The sequence below is a fragment of the Mustela erminea genome, chromosome 8 (assembly GCF_009829155.1).
Source record: "Mustela erminea isolate mMusErm1 chromosome 8, mMusErm1.Pri, whole genome shotgun sequence".
Lineage (NCBI taxonomy): Eukaryota > Metazoa > Chordata > Mammalia > Carnivora > Mustelidae > Mustela > Mustela erminea.
The window spans coordinates 16254595-16275547 of NC_045621.1; the positions used below are offsets into that span (position 1 = coordinate 16254595).

The 20953-nt window shown below is 39.2% G+C and overlaps 1 protein-coding gene across 4 annotated transcripts in view; it reads left to right on the forward strand.

The window, feature by feature from the left end:
• PARD3B (par-3 family cell polarity regulator beta) overlaps positions 1-20953 on the forward strand; it is a 1046926-nt gene that overhangs the window by 461748 nt on the left and 564225 nt on the right. For all 4 annotated transcript variants that reach the window (XM_032354007.1, XM_032354008.1, XM_032354009.1 and 1 more), the window contains exon 4: positions 14985-15094. In XM_032354007.1, the coding sequence (XP_032209898.1) occupies positions 14985-15094 (110 nt within the window). The remainder of the gene's footprint in view (positions 1-14984; positions 15095-20953) is intronic.

The window sequence follows — 20953 nt, forward strand, 5'->3', positions numbered from 1 at the left end:
GTTCCTAAAATGAGCAAGTTTCCAATAAATGTTTAGGTAAGATGAATGTTAAGCAGGACATAAAATTTCAGAAACAGAATGGCTCTGGAAGTAGACTAGCGGTCTCATTCCTGGGTGGCAAGTGTTTCTTTGTGGAGTTCGTAACCCCCCAGAAACCCCTCAAGCCAGTCTGGGGTTGAAGCTTGCCATGGAGCATCCTCCAAGGTAAATTCAGAGCTCTTTCTCTTTCTTTCGAACACCTTAGATTATGGCTCAAAGCCAGAAAGCCAGCACACACATAAGTATTTACTGTGCTTTGAAACAGAGTGTATCATTACTATGTGTAACACAGACTGGTATTTTCTGTACCAGTTTCTATACCGTCCGTGGTACAGAATGCTGGTCGTGACCCCTTCCATGGATTTCAAGCCTTATAAGTGTTTTGCAACCCACAAAGTGAAAAAGTCCTGCTTTCAAGGATCAAGAGAGTCCCCGGAGGTAAATGTCTGAGAAAGCAGCCTGAACTCTAGCTGTGGGGCGGCGGACTGCTGAGCACACTCTGACCGTTGGCTGAGTATTTGCACAAAACTAGCAGTCACCATGTGGCCACCAGGTGAAGCGAGCCGTTCCTGACGAACACTTGGGTTGGGTCCTAGGGGCGCCTTTGTAAGTCAGAATTCCCTTGTTTGAGCTCTGAAAAGTGGTTGCAGATAGGTCTCCCAGTCATTCCGTCTACCATATCTGTATATAGTTTTATGAATGTTTTAGGTAAACGTGTCGTTTCTAAAATGAGACTGTGGGCCCACTGAGATGTAAGGATCTTAACATTTCCTCTGCCAGTATGTTTATATAAATATTGCTGTCGTTAAGCGTGTTCAAATAGCAGAACTATTTCAGTCTTTTTATCTCTTTAAAACTAATTTAAATCTGAGCATTAAAAGACTGTTTGATACCATATGTTTGTTTTAGATAGGAAACGAAATCTATTCTAAACATAAGGGTTGATGAAATCTGTATTCTAAACATAAGGGCGTATGGAATGTGTATATAGGAATGGCAGTTGGCGTGGATTGTGTCGTGGCCACAGAGTCCTCCTGTCTAGTGTGCCTGACTCTTTCGTCATGTGATTGTGCGGCTCTTGAACCTCCACACGGAGGGTGTACTTCCTCACCACTTCCTTGAATATGTTCTCAGATGCTTTAAGAATCCAGCATTTGGGGATGCTTGCGTGGCTTAGTCGGTTAACCATCTGCCTTCAGCTCAGGTCGTGATCCCAGGGTTCTGGGATCAAGCCCCCCACTGGTCTCCTTGGTCAGTAGGAAGTCTGCTTCTTCTTCTGCCTGCTGTTCCCCGTGCTTGTGCGCTCGCTCTCTTTCTCTCTCTGACAAATGTATAAATAAAAAATTAAAAAAAAAAAAAAGGATCTGACATTTGCTGGTTAGGAAGTCATCTTATTGTGACATGTTAAGTCTAATTGGAAATTGCTGATTTTTCTCTTTGAAGACCCTTTAGAAACTACTGTCGAAAATGACCAGGGTCTACAGACAGAGTCTCACAAGCCTTTTGTAAAAATATTGGATAGCCTTCAAGAACATAACCAAAGACTGTCACAAACTGGAATGATCCCATCACACACCCCATGAAGCTGTGTACACGGGAGGAACAAATTCAGTGTTCCAGTGATGTTCCTGGCATACCTCTGGTTCACCCTATTGCATTTTGAAGCCCAGATGTTTCTTCTGTGGAAGCAACTCGGCACGTGCCCACATGTCTGTCTGTTTTCCAATCTAGATGGATACCGTAGTAGGAGATAACCTCGGCAGGCAACATACAGAGGCGGTTCTGATAGCATCCCAACTTCCGTGGATAGCTTATAAGGGCAATTACTCCTTTTCTGTGTCAGCCTTTTCTGAAACACCAGTGTATTGAGTTGGTTGCCCTGAGAAGACCTGAGGATGAGATTATGATCCTTCACCTCAAATTAAAGAAGGCTTAAAAAAAAAAAATGTCTCAAGAACCATTTGACAAGTTCAAGTACTAGCTGATTCAGGTACCAGCCTCTTATCAGCTCCTGCGACTTCGTGCTTTTCGTAGGTGGTATGTCCATGTTGTTAAATTGTGTTAATCGAATTCCCTCTAATCTTTGTAGATTATGCTTTAATTTGCTATTCTGTCACTTCTTATCAAAATTGTCTATTTCATGCTATTTGGTTATAGGAAATACTAACCTAGTAAAATGCAACACTTAACAATAAGATGGGCTTGTGATAAAAGCTACATGAAACAGGTATCCCCTTCAACTTTATAAATATCTCATGTTCTGGTATAATTTGGCTTATTCCCAGGACCTGTGCGAAAAACAGTGATATAAACTCACTTATTCTGCCCCTTAAAATAGTCATAGATTTCTAGTCTTTGGCTCGTTTTATCTAAATTGATTGGAACCCAGTCATTCCTCTGGCTCCCAAAAATCTAGATGTGGAAATTATTGTAAAGTCAGGGTGCCTGGGTTGCTCAGTGGGTTAAGCATCTGCCTTCAGTTCAGGTCATGATCCCAGGGTCCTGGGATTGAGCCCCGCATCAGCCCTTAGCAGGGATACTGTGTCTCCCTCTTGCATTCCCCCTGCTTGTGCTGTCCTCTCTGACAATAAATAAAATCTTAAAAAAAAAAAAAATCAGACCAAACTCTATATTCCTCATACTTAGTATCATCAAGCTGTTTATGTCCCAATCTTTCCTTTGAAAGTTAGAGTTTTAATGCTGCTAGCAAGAGCAGTTTGCCTCTTCTAAAGAATCATAGAAACACAATCTAGTTCTGTACTCGTGGCCTTTGGATTTTGATGCACATCGAATTTGATGCCAGGAGTTACACAGAAAAGTCAATAACGGTCCGTGGATCATTGCCTTGCTATGCCGCCGGGTGAATTAGTCTGCTGGTGTAATGTGCTCCAGCTTGTGTAATGGACCTATTTAGTAGCAAGACAACAGCCATATGAAACACCTGGGTGGGCTTCCAGGGTACTTTCAAGTGGATTAGATTTCAGTTATCTGATGTGAGGTCACGAAGGCTTGGACAGCTGGGGCCAGCTCCACAGCATGGGCAGACCATGACCCCTGCTTACTGAACACATAAGGTAAAAGGTGCTTGGGGTCAAAGCTGACCCCTGGGCTCCAGGAGTGGATATGGGTCAGCACATGAGGTCTCAAGCACCAGTTACAAATGTTGGAAAAGTCTCCATGCAGGACAGGATAGAGTCACATTTTCCCTTGGCACTTTGCTTAGACATCTTCCTCGCCAGGAAAGCCTGGTTTGTGTGTTTGCTGGATTGAACTTCAATTGATTGATTCTTGTTTAGAATTTTAAGTGCTGTTAAAACAGAAACTATGCCTTCCCTATCAGAAGTCAGGCCCTGAGAGGCATCAAATTCCTTTGGTGCCTCACAAAGGACATTTGGGGCACACAGGCATTGGCATAGAAACCATCTTTTGAATGTTCATAGGAGATAACGGTGGCTCCATAATGCACCACTTCTTCCAGTCCTGCCAGGGACTTTGAATGATCCAATAAAATGTAATGATCAAAGGTTTCCAATGCAGCTGATAAGTCATATAGATTTGTGCCTAGGATGCCTTAAATTGACTTGTGGATGTTTCTCATCTATCATGAAGGACTTGGTGATTTGAATTTAGTACTTTGATGTTGCCAGTAATTGTTTGCAACTGCAGCTGAATGGCCTAAAGGCATTGCTGATCTCTCCCTTTCTCATCTTGCAAAGAGCTAGTGAAGTAGTCTTTCCGAGGCTGTTCTCAACTCCATGGGAACTGTGGCCTAAAATTTAGGACAAAACAGAGGTTCCACAAACACTTGGACTAGACCAACATCATTGCCCTAATGAACCATCCCCATCGTGTTCCACACGGAATCAAACCGTCCTCCCAAGTGCAAAGCCACTCCACTGGACACATACTAAGACTCACTTACTAAAGAAACCATTGGGATAGCTCTAGTTATTCTTTTGGTAAACACTTTTCACATATTAATCTGCAAATGTCTTTCGAAAATGTATTTAAATCAATTTCTCAATACTTGAAAACAGTGCTTTGGACTATCCCTTTTTGGAGGCCTCACTGCTGTTTGAATTAGATTAAATTTAAACTCCCCTATTTTAAGACCTTCTAGGGAAGTTCTTCTAAACTGTCTTCCTTTGTCTCCTCAACCACTTGCTCCTCCATCATGTGGTTCACGCCTGTTTTCTTAGCAGCGTCCATATGTGGATGCCCATCGTTAGTCTCTCAAATCATGTGTCCATCTGCCTACTACAAATATTATAAATACCTTAATCATTATTTCAACCAGTTTATCAATTTGTAGATTTTCTAGATTTCAAAATGCTTTTTAAAAACTCCTTCAGGGCAGCTGGGTGGCTTAGTTGGTTGAATATCTGACTCTTGGTTTCAGGTCAGGTCTTGATCTCGGGACTTTGAGATCGACCCCCACATCCTCGGGCTATGCGCTTAGCAGGGAGTGAGCTTGAGATTATCTCCCTCTGCCCCTCCCCCACTCATGCTTGCTTGTGCATGCTCTCTCTCTCACTCTCAAATAAATCTTAAATAAATAAATAAAAGCTCCTCTAAAGTCTCTTTTCAAGTAGACTCAACTATTATCCTTCTAGTTATTTCACAGGTTAACATAAATCTTCTGAATATTTATTAACCTCATAAATATCTAGGAAATACAGTGGTAAACTCTGGAAAACTGAAAGACCAACTGACCGGACAGTGGCCTAAACCACAGTGACTGAAAAGACTGTAGTCAATATTTCAGAGCCTCTGCTGTGGTTGTTTAACACTGGTGTTGATGTCACTTTCATGCTCATTTATCATTAAGTTGCAAGTGCGATAACGTATGCCGCATTAGTGTGACTAGTGTTTGTTTTAAAATAAATGTTGATGATGAAGAAAAAAGTGTTAGGTAGTGGGAAACAAACCTGACAGTAACAATTTATTTACATACTGGGGCATAGGCCCCGCTTACACATACACACACACAAAATTCTCTTGTCTGGGGCACTTCAGAATCCAAAGATTTCTGAATTTAGAGCTTAATCTTTGTTCCTCTAGTACTGCTTTGTTCAGTTCAGCATGCATCCATTAATTACCCACTCTGCCAGGGGTCCTAAGAGATTGAGGTGAGGGGCTTGCCATTAAGGAACGTATGGTGTCATGTTCCCCCATCCTGCTCCCTCCCCATTGCTTTCTCACAGTCTTGCTTAAGCACTTGCTCTATCCTTATCTAAAATACACATACTACGTGTATACTGGTTTAGTGTCGCCTATCTGCCTCCAGCTTTCTACAAGCTCTACAAGAGGAAGACCTTTGTGTGCTGTGTGCTGATAATAACCAGAGTGCCTTGAAGGCTGCCCAGTTTATTCTGGGCATTCACTACGTGTTAAATTGGTAAATTAAGGAGATACAACAAAAATACAACTATAACTAGACACCTAAGTCAAAGTGGGATGTGATATACCCTAAAAAGGTACAGGGCAGATCTACAATTTGTAGGGTTCTCAGTGTACCACATCTGGGGAGATTAAAGGGCTCCTGTGTGGCCCAGTCAGTTGAGCATCCAACTCTTGATTTCAGCCCACATCATGATCTCAGGGTTGTAGGATCGAGCCCCATGTTGGGCTCTGTGTTAGGCATGGAGCCTGCTTGGGATTCTCTCCCTCTCCCACTGCACCTCCCCATCCTCCTATCTCCTTCTCTTAGAAAAGGCGGCGGGGGGGGGGCATAAATTTTAAATTAAAAAATATAAAAGACTTATTTAGAATGATTGAAAACCACACCAGTTTACAAATTAATATACTGGAGATGTCAGAAAATATGAAAACATATTTAATGATACACTAATTGATTACATATTAAAATGCCTAAAAATAACTTTTACATGTTTTTCCTTACAATTTTTGACTGCATGTTCTTCAATTACCTCTTCATATGTAATGTTTTTTATACTTTGAATGAACAAGTGATTCAGTCTTTGCTATAGAGTGGCTCTTCGAAATGCTGTTTAAATAATATTTGGGATGTATAAACAGGGAGCTTTACACATACATTCTTGTAATCTGTGAAACTGCTAGAGAGGATAGCATGGGAATTTTAATTCTATGCTGAATTTTCCATCTAGAAGAGAACTTCCTATTTCTCAAGGTATCAGTGAAAACTGAATTATTCAAATACTGAATTATATGCAATATTATACATCGGGTGAGTGCAAGAATTTTCTGTAGACTAGCTTCTGGCTTTGTGCATTTCATATCTTCCTCATCTTCCAGCATCCACACCTTTCTATGTGGATACAAAAAGAACAGAGTTATTTCCATATGTCAGGGGCCCTCTACCTTTGTGTCATGATCCTTGGGGAACCAACACAGTGAGTACCAGGATTCTACCTATATTCCCCACCAAGGAATAACTGTACACTCTATACACCTCACTGCTAATAACTATACACAATATTGTCTGTGAACGATACAAATATAGTCTATTACATTCAAATGAGATACATACCCAACTGATTTTCCCTTTAACTGGATCCCAGAAATGTCCTTGGCCACTCTAGATTCATCCATCAGGAGGAGTCTTTAGAGTTGAAAGAGATAGAATTCACTCACTGCAATGGAACTATTATACCTACATAAAGTTTACAAAACCATACGGTCATGGGGTTGTGTTACTTAGGTTCCTCCTGGGATCTGGTGCAGGGCCCCAAACTTACGCTTCCTTAGTTCCATAGCAGATCTGTATCTGGTATTTCAAAGAAGTAGAGTTATTTATGACTTAAAGACTGGACTGGCTTACAACTGACCGTCGTAGAGAACAATAATTTAGAGATTAGAACCAGCATGAACGCTGAGTCTATAGGGCATTTTTAGGCAATGGCAGATGGTCCTGTTTGGTGTGAACCGCGTGGCAAAGAACGCAATACACGATGTAATCAGAGAAGTAGGTTGGGGGAAAGCAATGAGGTCCTTGAATGCCAGAACAAGAAGTTGGAGGTTGATGTGTGTAGGTCAGTTTCCATTCCTTCCACCTCTATGATTTGGAAGCTTTTATTTGGGTTTATTAATTTGGATATCTCTAATTGTGTTTGTTAATGGTTTGTTTCTTTTTAACTGGATACCTTTCAATCAAGACCTTTGCTTGTGTTGAAACCCCTCTGTAACTGGTCAATGTTTTATTTTTTTAATATTTTAGATTTTACTCTAACTAAAATGACCACTTCTGTATTTCTTCCATCAGCAATGCTGAAACACATAAAGTGAGTTTTGTCCCTTTTTTTACTTGCCATTGTTTTTAATATAACACTTGGGACTTAGTGCATATCTAGTACATGGCATTAGCTGACTTTAAATAGCATGAGTACATCAATATTGTCAAGTGGTTTAAACATTATAAAAAAAATTCTAGATTTGTGTATATCGACTGGCTAAAATGTGAAAAATTCAATATAAGAAAAAGCATGTGTCCTCAGAAATACAGCAATAATATACTGTGAGTTGAAGGCATAACCATTTTCAGAAAAAAGTATAATTTTCCAGTAAAGGTCAGTTTAAAACTCCCTCTCTTGTGTTTATAGCAGCGGTACTCCAATTTAAGTGGCTTTCCAACTAGTGAAACATCTTTTATCATGTATATGCCCATTGATCTCTGTTGTGTAACTGGTAACTATTCTGTGAATTACTCGCATTTGTCCTTTCATGTTTTTGAACAGGCATGTTTTTTGCAACCCACAATGAAAGAAAAAAAAAATGATACTATTCATCAACTTGAACTTCTTTGCTCCTTTTATGGCAATACTGGGAGTTACTTTCCTAAAGGAGTGATATTTAAGACTAAAGTATTTGGACAGCTACAATTCTGCTAAAATTTGAGTTGGTTTCTCTTGTGTGGTTTTTCCATCATGGTGTCTGAAAGCATGTCACAGCTGCCTCATTCATCACAGGCCAGGCGCCAAGGCTGGTCAAGCACTCCTGTAGGGAAAGTGGTCTCTTCTTGGTCCTCTGCCATAAATTGTGCCACTACTGATATTATTACCAGGTTTTTTTCTTTTTTTTAAATGGGTCTCCAGATTTCAGTGTAATGGAATTTGTTAGGTATATGTTGAAAAGCCTTTTTTAGCACCCATAAAATCCTTACAACAAAGAAAATCTGGTTGTCTCCTTTACAAATGATGCACTACTTTCACTCATTTTTTTAAATTGAGGCATTAATAGGATTACTAGGAAGAAAATACTGGTAAGACATTTAAGCCATCCGCAGGAGAGATCACGCACTCTGGGAGAGGTGCCGCTATGCCTTGGCTGGTACATCCAGCCTTTTGCCAGACATGCCCATGGGGCTGTAGCTTAATGTTTGTAGCTTTTAGCTACACATCCCCACCACCCTTGCCTTTTATCTGTATCTCTCTATCCAAATCTTCCTTTCTGCTGACCTCCTCAGATGCAAAGGAGGGCCCCGGCGTCGAAGAGCTGTCATTTCCCTTTCTCTCACGCACCTGCTCTCAGAGAGAATGTGACCCTGCAGTAGCAAAGTGTCAAGGAAATAAGGCTGGAGTAGAAATCAAGTCCAAGAGACTTAGAAACTTAATTTCTCTGGACTTCAGTTTCCTAATTGGCTACTAAATCATGGAACTATCTCTTTGTAGATCTGGCACGGAACTTGGGTATAGCTTACCCAACACACTTACTTAGCTGATGAGGAGAGAGGTGAGCCTCGGAGGTAGAACAGCTTCCTAGAAGTTAGGCACTGCCAGTGCCTCCTCTAGAAGACCCCCTTCTGACCCCCCCACATCTCACTTTGCCACATCCCGGGAGGACGTGTCCATATTTTAATGTCAAAGTGATTCAATTAATATCAAATTTATTCAGTGGGTGTTGAAGTACAGGATAATTGAAAGGCATTCCTCTACGTGCTGACTAGTACAAACTCTATTAAGGAAAGGTACTATGGGAAACCCAGATGCAGCCCATGCCTACTGTTAATATTATTAATATACTATTAATATTGATTACCTAGAAAAATGTGTCTTTTCCTACTTATCACTTTTTAAGTTTCTAAGGTTTTTTAACTATTTGCAATTCATTTTTATCCTCAAAGTGAAATATTTACCAATTTTGGTGTATTTCAATAGCTTTTTCCCTTTTTGTATTTATCTTGTTATCCTCAGTGTCAGTAGCATTGCCGAGAGAACATGTTTTCTTTCTTTAAACTGTCTGTTTTGGTGATTTGATAATTCAGTAACTACAGAAGTAATCCCTTAGAGCAAAGGAAAATTGAAACTCTAAAAAGACCAGGTTTTATCCCCTCTGTACATAAACAGTTTATCTTGGAAATTCCAGTCCCTTTCTCCATTTTCTCCCACCCCGCCTTCGCTCTACGTTTGCCTTTGTGGCTTTGTTTGCCATTTCTCATTCTAGATACCCTTTCTTTCTGAAGCTTCTGTAAGAATGTAAAATTCTGTTTCTCTCATTGTTTTGTATGTGATGCCATTGATACACCTGTACGAACTCCTCCTTTTCACATTTTGTTTACCTCATCTTTATCTCTGCTTGTTTATTCTGGAAGCCAATATGATTTCTAATCTGAACTTCAGACTCCTCTTCATGATACCCAACTGAACATCAGTGTCTTGTTTTTCACACACTTCAAGACATCTTGGATTGAAAACATTGGGTTTGTCTGTTTGTTTCTAAAACAAATCAGAGCAGTTGCTGAAATTTTCCTATTGCTCTCTCTTCCCTAAGCAAGAAGTATAAGAAACGTTTTAGACGCCTCTTTTATGCTTCTCATTTGCTTTGTATACATGTTCGTTGCTAAATTCTCCCATGTCTTCTCATAGTTAACCGTTCGTTCCATTTCTGCCGGCGACCGCCGAGTCTCTATCCATTTCCCTCTCACTGCCCTTCAGGTCTCTCTGGGCTTGAGTCCACCACGTGCCTTGATGGCACATGAGCAGGGATGCCCTTAAGCTCTTTAGGTATCAGTCACTCTAGAATGAATAGGACTAGTATTGATGACAAGTTAGCCTTTTGGTTTTGCTCAGGAGAATCATTAACCATTTTTAGGTAAATCTCTACTCTTACCAGACAATTTAGAACCTGTACCTTTGTGATGTTTTTTTCCTCTGCCCACTGAGGTATCATGTGGGTGATTCTTCTGGGCTTTGGTTTTCGTCTCGATAACTGCCTATCTTTCTAAAATGTCTAAGTCTTGGGGTACCTGGTAGCTCAGTCTGTTAAACATCTGCCTTCAACTCAGGTCATGACCCAGGTCCTGGGATTGAGCCCGGCATTGGGCTCCCTGCTCAGTGGGGAGCCTGCTTCTCCCTCTGCCTCTGCCTTTCCCCTCCCATTAGTGCTCTATGGTGTGCTCTTTCTCTCTCCACAAATAAATAAAAATAATTTTTTTTAAAAAAATGATGTTTTTCAAAAATCTCCCAAACAGAATTTTATGTACAACACATCATCTGTCATTTAAGCTAATTCCAGCCCAAACACATCTTCCAAATGTAGGGATATGTGTGTGTGCGCGAGTGTGTGTGCGCGTGTGTGTGTGTGTGTGTGTGTGTGTGTATGAGAGAAAGAGAGAGAGAAATTATAATAAAGAGATGGAAACTTACATGGGTAACTTGAATTGGCCTTTATGTCTTCCATGGTTCATTAATATACCCATTTGATCCTTTTAACTAGTTGCTGCCTCTTTTAGAACTCTTTTCTCCAATATGAAGCAGGTGATCCTCCTCTGGTTCCCCTTATTTACATTTATAAGGACATTGGACAAGCAACTGTGTACCCCTTTCAGTTCTTGTTTTGCCATCGTTCGAATGGTGACGCTTGAGCAGTGGGAGATGCAACATCATCTATAGACATCCAGGAACTGACTCTTGTGCTGGTTGGCACAAGGCCTGGAGAACCTGATGAGTCTAGGCATCTCTGTAAAGGGAAGTGCAGTGAGTGATTCTGTCCCGAGTGTCACATAAGTCCTGGGCATTCGTGAACAGGGCTCCAGAAAGAATTCAGACTTTCCTGGTGGCAAGCCCCTGTCGTCAAGGACAGAGTCACCAGCAGCTACACACTTGATCAGCAGCTCTTCTGCTGAGAGGGATGCTGCTTCTCTTTGGTGCTCTTTGGCTTCCATTAAGTTTATGTGCATCTGCTTAAATAAAATGGGACTCATCCAGTCTACGGTGTGCATGTTCATTGGTGTGGGTTCAATAATCCATAGCTAACCCCACTGGCACAGTGCGCTGATGTCTACCTCTGTGCAAATTGTTCCTCGTCCTCACATCCTCTTTTTTAAAAGAAAGCCTAAGCAAGCACCATGACTACTCATCTTAATAGTAGTCACCCCTTGTATAGCTCCTGATACACAGTGAGACCTCAAATAGTTAACCATGTGGAAAAACATAGTGCAGTTGTGTAAGATTTTATGCTGTAAGGTACGTAACATTTCTTATTTTATTTGAGCTTTGCTACCAGTAGCTTTTAAACTCTGATTCCAAGGAATACTGCTGTTCTCTTGAGCTGAACTGAGGACTTTTGCCTCTAAAATCTAATAATAAGAGTCCTTTCTTAATTAACTAAAAAATACCAATGAATAATGGGTTATTTTTTTCCATTTTCAGTTCCCTTCCCACACCATCATTCTTTTTTCTTAAAAGCTTTGATTTCTATAATAAGTCTGTACCTGGTTCAGCACAGGAGTATGTTTTACTGGTTTAATTTACATATTATTTCTTTTTATAAATTTTATTTACTTATTTGAAAGAGAGAGAGAGTGAGAGAGAGCACAGGCTCAGTGGGAAGAGCAGAGGGAGAAGGAAAAGGCAACTCCCCCCTGAGCAAGAAGCCCAACATGGGACTTGATCATGGGACTCCACCCCCGGACCCCGGGATCCTGACATGAGCCAAAGGCAAATGCTTATGGACTGAGCCACCCAGGTGCCCTCATTTACATATTATTTCAGGAAAATTCGGTGCTCAGCTTTTGAGCAGGTGACACTGTTCACAACAAGAGCCAAGTGCTATTAAGTTCATTTTAGTGGGGGGGGGGGGGGTGCAGGATTTCCTGCATGAAAACTGCAGACTGCACGGTTCCATGTCCCATGCCTGCCTTCTTTTATTTCAGCCTTCTATCAACATGATGATTTTTTTTTTATCACCAGGTTTTAAATGATGAGAATGTGTCACCAAGCCACCCAGTGTCACAGAGACAGGAGAGGTGAATCTCGGTTTTCATGACTCCAAAATCCATGGTCCTCTTTACTGTATGGACACATGATCGTTCTTAGAGTCGAGTCTAATCTCACTGTTAGGTTATAAGCTCCTTCACGGCAGAGGTCATGTGTTATTTACTTTTTCCCTCCCACAGAAAATTCTCTAAAACTGGATGTGGTTGTCGTCCTTTTGTTTCAGTTAGTAGTGCTTGCAAGGTGGGCCTTCTACTCTATTACATATATATAAGGATTTCCCCCAAATTGTCTCCAGTACTTGGAATTACTTCTATTAGGATGCATCTGTCTGTCCTTTAAGTTGTAACTCATCTCTTCTTGGCAGGCACCTTCAAATGAGGCTTGGCAGTTTAAAAAAAAAAATACAAGTATCAAATGAATTTTAAATTGCCAAAGGAATGGTTGTTTAAAACTCTCTGAGATAGCAGTTCATATTTAAATATGCTCATTATTAATTCCAGTGTGAAATGATTTATGCTTATTATTAACACATTAAGACAGCCAAAGGAAAATTAGAAGGTGACTCAACAGGAGACATTTAAGTGTGGAATCCAAAAAAAGTAGAGAAGAACAAAGCTTATTCCAGATGAGATGAAGGTATGTTTAAGGTCTAGCCACCTTCCTTTAATTTTTGTTAATGATCCAAATAGTGGGTACACTGGTACCAAACTGAACTGTGTTGTCCCAGGAAACTCCCTGTAATATTATGGCCTATTGATTGAATGCACAAATTCAAATTCATGTTGTCATAGAATTATGTCTTAAATAATTAAACATTTTGTTGTTGAAACAGCAGATATTGGTGATAAGTAAAGAGTCATAACCATGTCCTTGGAGTTGCAAGAAAATTATCTAGGGTGGCTTTAAGAAGAATATATTTATTATCCAGGAAAAGTAATAGGACTCTCTCTCTCTCTTTCTCTCTCTCTCTCTCTCTCTCTCACACACACACACACACACACACACACACGTATATTCTGTATATATTCATATATGTGTGTATGACTCGGCTGAAAAAACAGTACAGTTGTCAGTCACTAAGATTTCCATTTCTGTGCCTCTAAATCAACCTATTATTGGACCTTGGTGTTCCATGCTGGTTTTACTTGCTTTTAATTTGTTTTTAGATCACTGTCATGCAATGGCCTGGTCTGGCTTAAATGTTTAGAAACTAACTGGAGTTTCATAGAGTTTTCTCCAATCTCCTCTTAATTTTTAGGATAATAGATTGCTTCTGAGGATATCACCTTTAGACAGATTTGTTCACTTTATATTAACGGTAATTCAGATCACCTGAATCGGGGAAAATATTGGTACAGGACTGAGACCCTATTGCCTTGAGATATTTATGATATTTTCACTACTACTTATTTTCATTTAATGTCTCATTCAAGAGAGTTGGGAACCATACAACTGTTGTTATGTTACTTGCTTAAGAAATTTTTTTACATGGAAATGGAGGAATTAGGGAATAACATAGTGAAATGTTTATTAATAAAAAAGAAATAATGGGCTGTAAACTTGGGCTTTATAACACCTTTTGGTTAGTATTTCATCCTCAGTAGATCTTAATTTCCTACTATAAAAGAAGTTATTTTTTAAAAAACAACAAGGATAAAAAGAGTCTGAACAAAGTTGGAAGGTATTAGCATCTATATTTTGTACAAAGAATAAAAATGTTGGAAATCAGATTTGTAAATAACTTCAAAATGGATTCACTTTTTGTAACTGTACCATATAAAATGAAATATGAAAAAATATTCTTTTAAGCAGCAATAGCTCAAGAGAGTTGGGGAAGATTTTGCAGAATATTGATAAATGGAGAATTGCATTTCTCCTGCTTTCCATTTTTTCCCCAAAGTGTGTGAATAAAAAGTTAATTTTTATAAGAGAGCAATTTTTAGACCACAAAAGGATTTTTTTGAGAGTTTCCTCTACAATGGCCAATTTTGTATGAAACAAATTATTTTGGGCCTAATTGCAGGCAGACTAGTTAGGCCACTAGCTCTGTTAAGGTTGAATTTCACTTGAACTTTCTAATAGTATGATCTTTTCTCAGAATTTAATAACTAGCTCAAATATTTAATAGTGGAAGCTTTTTCATTAAATTAAAAGAAATCAAGATATTATTTTAGAAGAACTAACTTATTTTCCTTACCAGTTTTATCGACTTCAGGAAAAAAGGAAGAGAATGGAACCAATCTCTTTCTATACTTCAATAGACATTAATGCTCTAACCCCAGCAAATAATATATTTCAATGTATATTGTCATTCAAAAGATTTGGGAAGCACCAAATGGCAGCAGTAACTATACTTCTAGCTCTACTGAAAAGCAAATTGCACTGACTATGTGAACCTCTTCACTCGTCTGCGGGATAATCATTCTTTTTGATACTCAGATACATTCTCTAGATCTGTTTCAGTTGCACACTGCCAACCTCTGCATTGCCTAAAGGTTTTGGTTAAGTACAAAGTCTTGTTTTGAAATGCAAGTGAGGAAAGAAGAGAATTGCAAGATTTTGTTTCCATGTGTCGGTCTGTAAATAGATGACAAAAGATCATTAAATGGATTAATTTACAAGCATCCTTAGAAATAGAATGTTTTTACATAAAAGCATGTTGTAAACCTTTTTAATTAAATTGCATTGTACCCTTGCACTCTCTCCTCCCCAGGGTTCTGCTGACCTCTCACCTCTTACTTTGTCCTACAGGCACTCCACTGCTGGTGAGGAGAAGCAGTGACCCAGCTCCTGGCCCACCTGCTGATGCCCAGCCGAGGGCTTCACACCCCAGTGGCCAGAGTCTGAAACCTGTTATTCTAGTAGGTATCCTGCCGTTTGCCTTTCTAATGAAAGATCAAAGTGCCTTACCCATAGACTAACTGGGACTTTGCAGTCTTAAGTAAGCTGATCGTTGGAGAGCATTTGGCAGGACATACAGTGTTAGTAATAGCTCCTATGAGCTATCACTGGAATATTCTGGTAACTTACACAGCACTGATTAGTGCTTTACACTGCATCATTTAAACTTCCACACCAAGGTGGGCATCAATTTCAGCCTCCATTTTACTGATAATGCCATTGAGGCAGAGGGAAGTTTAGTAATTTTTCTAAGGTCACAACTAGTAAAGGACAGTAAAGAATTAAACCCAAATGATTTGGCTTCAAAGTTCATGCTGTTCACCAGCGCACCACACTGTCGAGTTTCCTCCATCCTCCTGCTTTGAATGCCCAAGGATATCATTTCATGTATTTTCAACGTGTTAATGCAGGGCTTTTTGAAGTCCCACCATGGTGAGTGGTCATAGAGTTTCAAGATACCAATATTATGTATGTTGTGCCAGTACTGGGTTTCTAGAACTCAACATCCAAATTAAAGAAAAATAAAATTATGTATCAGAAGTGCTTGTAACAAGACTCACTTCTAACTGATGGGTTAAATGGAGAATGAATCCTGAAGAGCTGGTGTCCGCCTTTCATATAATGTGGTACTGTCGGATCTTTCTGATAAATCCCGAGTACTTGGAAGACTTGTGACTGTGGTCCAACCTTGGACCAGCCTGAGAGACTTTGGTTAATGGGTATATATTTGTGCAATAGGTGATCTTCAATAATGGAGCCATTTTAAAAAGTTTCCTAAAAGCCAGGCTCTTTTCCATTTTAAGTCTCACTGTCTATAGTGCCCTAAGGAAAAAAAGCAATATTTTAGACTTATATAAGGATGCTGAATGAACTAACCAGATTCTCACCAGTTTGGTATAAAATGTTCTCAAGAACATGTGCCAATGTGTATGAGTTAGGAGTCCCTATATCAAATCACTGAGTATTTACTAATAAGATTGTGGCATTGTTTTGGCATATTTCTTTCTATAAACAAGGAAGCAAGTGTCCTCAAAGTGTTTTAGATGTAAAGTTTCTCCACTGTCCTTTTAAGGAAACATATTTAATGGAACATTATTTTAATAAAAATCAGGTATATGTGTTCCACTCTATTGTTGAGTTTAAACAGAACCAGTATTTAGCACACAGATTGAGACCATGTTAAGCCCAAGTATACTGGATTGGAGGAAGAGAAGCTGTATAAATGAGAAAAGTTACAGTTTACTGCTCATTTTTTCAATGTAGGTATACCCCAAGTCAGAGTATATCTGATTGTGTTACCATCATTTACGTGCAGAGAATCACCTATATTTAGTTCAGTGTTTTTATCACTTAGGTTCTGTGTTTAGGCCAATCGAAAATATTCAATACTGCTTTCCTTACAGGAAATGAGGACTGATAGATTCCATGTTTCTGATAGATTCCATGATCTTACCAAACTAGGATACCATTGAGTTCTAAATTGAGGTATTTGGTGAGGGAGTATATTATTGCTAGTAAAGATGCAAGTCCTAATTCAAGAAGAAAGGCTGGCACCCCAAATTCTTTTACCTAACCGTATGCAAGTTCCCAGGCAGTGGTTGAGTCTGTATGTATCAACAGTAAAAAGGAAATCACATTTCTTCCTTTCCTCAATGTTCTCTGTGGCTGATGAAATGCAGATCTGAGGCCCAAAGAATAGAGTCTGGTCCTTGCTTGCCACAGAATACTGGCACATCCTAGACTTCTCTTCCTTTGGTTGTAAAATAATATCCAAGCAAACTTGAAGCCTTAACAGCCCAAGGTGCAGACATTGTGCCTTATTTGCCTATCTCTAGTGCCAAGCACATGGAGGGTACATGCTATATATGTGTTGGACTCAGGAATGTAGGCTCATATTAGTCTACGAAGAGTTCTAGAAGTTCTCAGAAGTTTACCCATCTGTTCTAATTTGGCCATTCTCTCTGCTACCCAAAAGATCTACCAGGTAAAGATTTAACTGCTCCAAAGTCTGGTTCACCTCAAGCAAAAGAGGCAAATAGTTTAACTGCCGTACTGTGAAAAGCAGGCTAAGTTAGTAAAGAAAGACGTTCAGTGAGTCTGTTTTGATCCAGAAGAAAAATGTGTGTGTGTGTGTGTGTGTGTGTGTGTGTATTATGCTTCTGTTCATTTATTCCTATGTATCCTAACTCAAGGACCTGTCACTGGACCTGCTTGTCCAATACTATAACCACTGGCCACGTGTGGTTATTGAGCACTAGAAATGTGATTCGAGTGTAACACACAAAATGCATTTTAATGATTGAGATATAAAAAAAAAAGAGTAATATGGAAGACCTCATTAATAATTTTTATATTGACTACACATTGAAATGACACGATGGTATATTAGGTAGAGTAAAATATACTATCAAAATTATTTTCACCTGTTTCTTTTTAAAGCATGGCTACTAGCACGTTTAAAATTAGATCTATGGTTCACATTCTACTTCCATTGGACAGAAGAGCTCTAGACAGAAGTAAAATTGGATCTAGCATTAATGAAATGGTTTGAGACCCTTGGGAGAAGGTCTTTGGGTCGCCTATCATCTCTGCGGTAACAGTATGATTAGATTTGCCTGGGGCAGTCCTAGTTCGTGCCTGTTGTCCTGGCATAATTATTAATAGTGTCCCCCCCACCTCCCAGAGGTGTCCATGTACAGATGATGAATTATGTGGCACCCTACATATAGCCCCATAGTCACTTTCATTGTTTGCTCAGCGATAAGAGGAACGGCCTTTCAAGGAAACCATGGGAACACAACCATGACTCTCACAAGGGAGCACACTGCAAAAAGGGGTTTTGTGGCCAGTCCCTGAGCCCAGGGACTACAGAATTGGAGACTGCAGATTCTTCCCCATCTCTCAGATTCCATAGTCCCACTTGGTACTTCCTCTATAAACTCACCATATTTGATGTCTATGAATTAATAAGTGATGATGAATATGGGATGTGTGTGATAATTCAGCCATGGTACAAGTAACATGAACAATAATTGCTTAAAAAGCTCTGTTCAATGACATTGCATTCCAATATCCAAAGGAAGGAAAACAATCAAAATTTCCAGCTCTTAAACAGAGTGTTCACATGTAAGTAATTCACAGATGGCAAAGCCCCAAGTGGGTTATGTTCAGTCGTTCCCAAGAAATGAAACTTGCTTATAACCCACAGCTTAAAAAGCTGTAAGGATGAATATTTGACACATTTGATTATGTTGAAATATTGCCTTTAAAACCACAGTTGATGACTGTTATTTTTACTTGCACTTCATTAGGCTTATTATAGCAGGAAGAACTTTCTTTGATGCCCAGAGATTCATGTTTGTGAAAAGCTGGAGAAGTTGCACTTGTTTTCTGGATGGTTAAATTATTACAAATTGGTTATTTAAAATGTACACCCTCAGACAAGGTGAAGTTTTAAAAAGCGTTTAAATTAGGAAAATCAAATTCTGTACAAGTCTCGAATTCTGTGTACTGAAAAGCCACCAAACCTCACTCTTTGTTACTTAGGGTACCACTGGTTAAACAGCATGGAAATTTATTTTCTTTCTTCCTCTTTTCATAAAGCCGTCGGTTAATCAGAATAGCATAATTATTAATGTGCAAATTGTAATGACTATTTATCTTTCAAAGGAATAGAAAAGCCAATCCTACTGACTGCTTTTGAATTAAAGAAAGAGAATCCTGGGGGCAAGAGGTAATAGTGGGAGTCTGCTTATGGGATGTCTTACCTCCCTTGCCTTGATTGTAACCTGGTGTTTTTGGCTTAAGGGCTTGCCATAAAACCAGGTTCTTGAAATTGATGTTCCCGAATTTGTGGGTGGAAGAGAACTCTAAACCAGATGTGACTTTTTTCTTAATATCCGGCTAACTACTATGGTTGTTTTGTGTTTTAATGACTGTTTATAGTTTCACATTTAACCCCTGAAGCAAAATGATCCTGCAGGGCGAGTAAATTAAAAAGTGGATTCCTGAAAATTATAATGCTGTGGTTGTTCTCGGATAGCAAATGACTTTGTTTATTCTAAAACCGTTACTTCTCTTGCATCACCAAAATATATTAAGAAAATATTGGTCCGTCTTTTAAAGAGTTCATATCCACAACATATACATTTTCTTTTTTAAAAATAGCATGGCAGTACTGGGGTTATTAAGTTGGAAGTTCATGGATGAGTTTCAGAGGGTCTGTTAACCCTGAGGTGTTATGCTGTGGACCTTTGCATGGGCATGCATTTCTTTTCTTTTCTTTTTTTTCTTGAGATTTTTTTTTTAATTTATTTATTTGACAGACAGATCACAAGTAGGCAGAGAGGCATTCAGAGAAAGAGAGGAGGGAAGCAGGCTCCCTGCTGAGCAGAGAGTCTGATTAAGGGCCTGATCCCAGGACCCTGTGATCATGACCTGAGCCAAAGGCAGAGGCTTAACCCACTGAGCTACCTAGACGCCCCACGGGCATCCATTTCTTGTGAAGGAGACTCTCTTCCTTTTTTTTTTTTTTTTTTTTTTTTTAATTTGAGACTCTCTCACATCTTATCAAATTTTAAAAGGGAAAAAAATGATCAATAACTGCTTGTTTGCAGGTTTAGGATGAAACAACGTGAGAAAGCCATCAATTCTCAGAATTTGGTGAAGGATAGAGATTAAGAAGTGTGGTGGGAATTTACACCACCCCCCAAATATTAAATAATTAAGGCTGTTTCATCTTATTTTCATGTGGCCTATACAACATCTAGGATATAAATTTCAGATGTAAGGATGAATAGAAGTTTTTGAATTGCTGCATTGAGAGGTCAGCAACCTGATCCCAGCAAGAGTAGGGTTGGAGGTAAAGGGAAGACACCCTGGGGAGAAGGCTTCCCGTGGTCTTGCATGTTAAGGGAGATAAGATGGTTCTTTGTAGTTTTTCCTATTTTATCAGCAAAAATAGTGGCAGGTAGCTTCAAGTGGAAGGAAGTATTTCCAATGAATAGGGACATTCTCTTTGTGTTTTGCAAATAATGTGATGGAGCGTTGATTTGAGAAATTTTCCTTTGTGTGTCGCAGATATTTGAAATCATCATCATTGTTGATCTTGGCTTAAACATTTTCATTTCCATGAAAGAAATCAGTGAAATATTACAGAGAAATTTAAGTAGCATTGCTTTTAGGGTTTAAAATCATCAAATTGTCACTGAGAGATGTGAGAGAACTTTCGGTGGTGGGTCACTGACTGTCAAAACCACACACAGAAACTTAACAAAAATTTTGAATAACCAAATCATGTTTTTCTTTCCACTAGATACCCAGTTAAGTAGCTATAATATAGAAACATTGAAATCAATTAATTGTTGTAGACGGTGATATAGATGGGAAGGAAGGCTTTATTCATTGTCTCCCAATGAGGAGAAATGGACACCAATGAGCAAAAGGGAGGGAGAAATAACATGTAATATGTAATTGTGTTATTTAGAGATACTGAAGCCTACAAAAGGTTTTTCTTTTTTTTCCCCCTTTCTGACACAGTGATTTAATAATAGTCCTGGTGTTTGTAACTCCAGCTGTTCACGCTGTGTGCTGATAAGACCAAAGCTTGGAGACACATTGCAACGATGGTTTTCATATGGCTTTGTTTTCAAGAGATAAAGCTGCCATCCAGTATTTCAAGGGGCCAAATGTTTACTTAGTTTGGCAAGTTTAGGCAGCTTAATTTCTGAAGCAGTTATGTTTATAAGACTTGAGTTCCAGGTGGGGAAAATCCAGAAAGCTAATTTATTCTGCAACAGAATTTTTCACCAAATCTTATA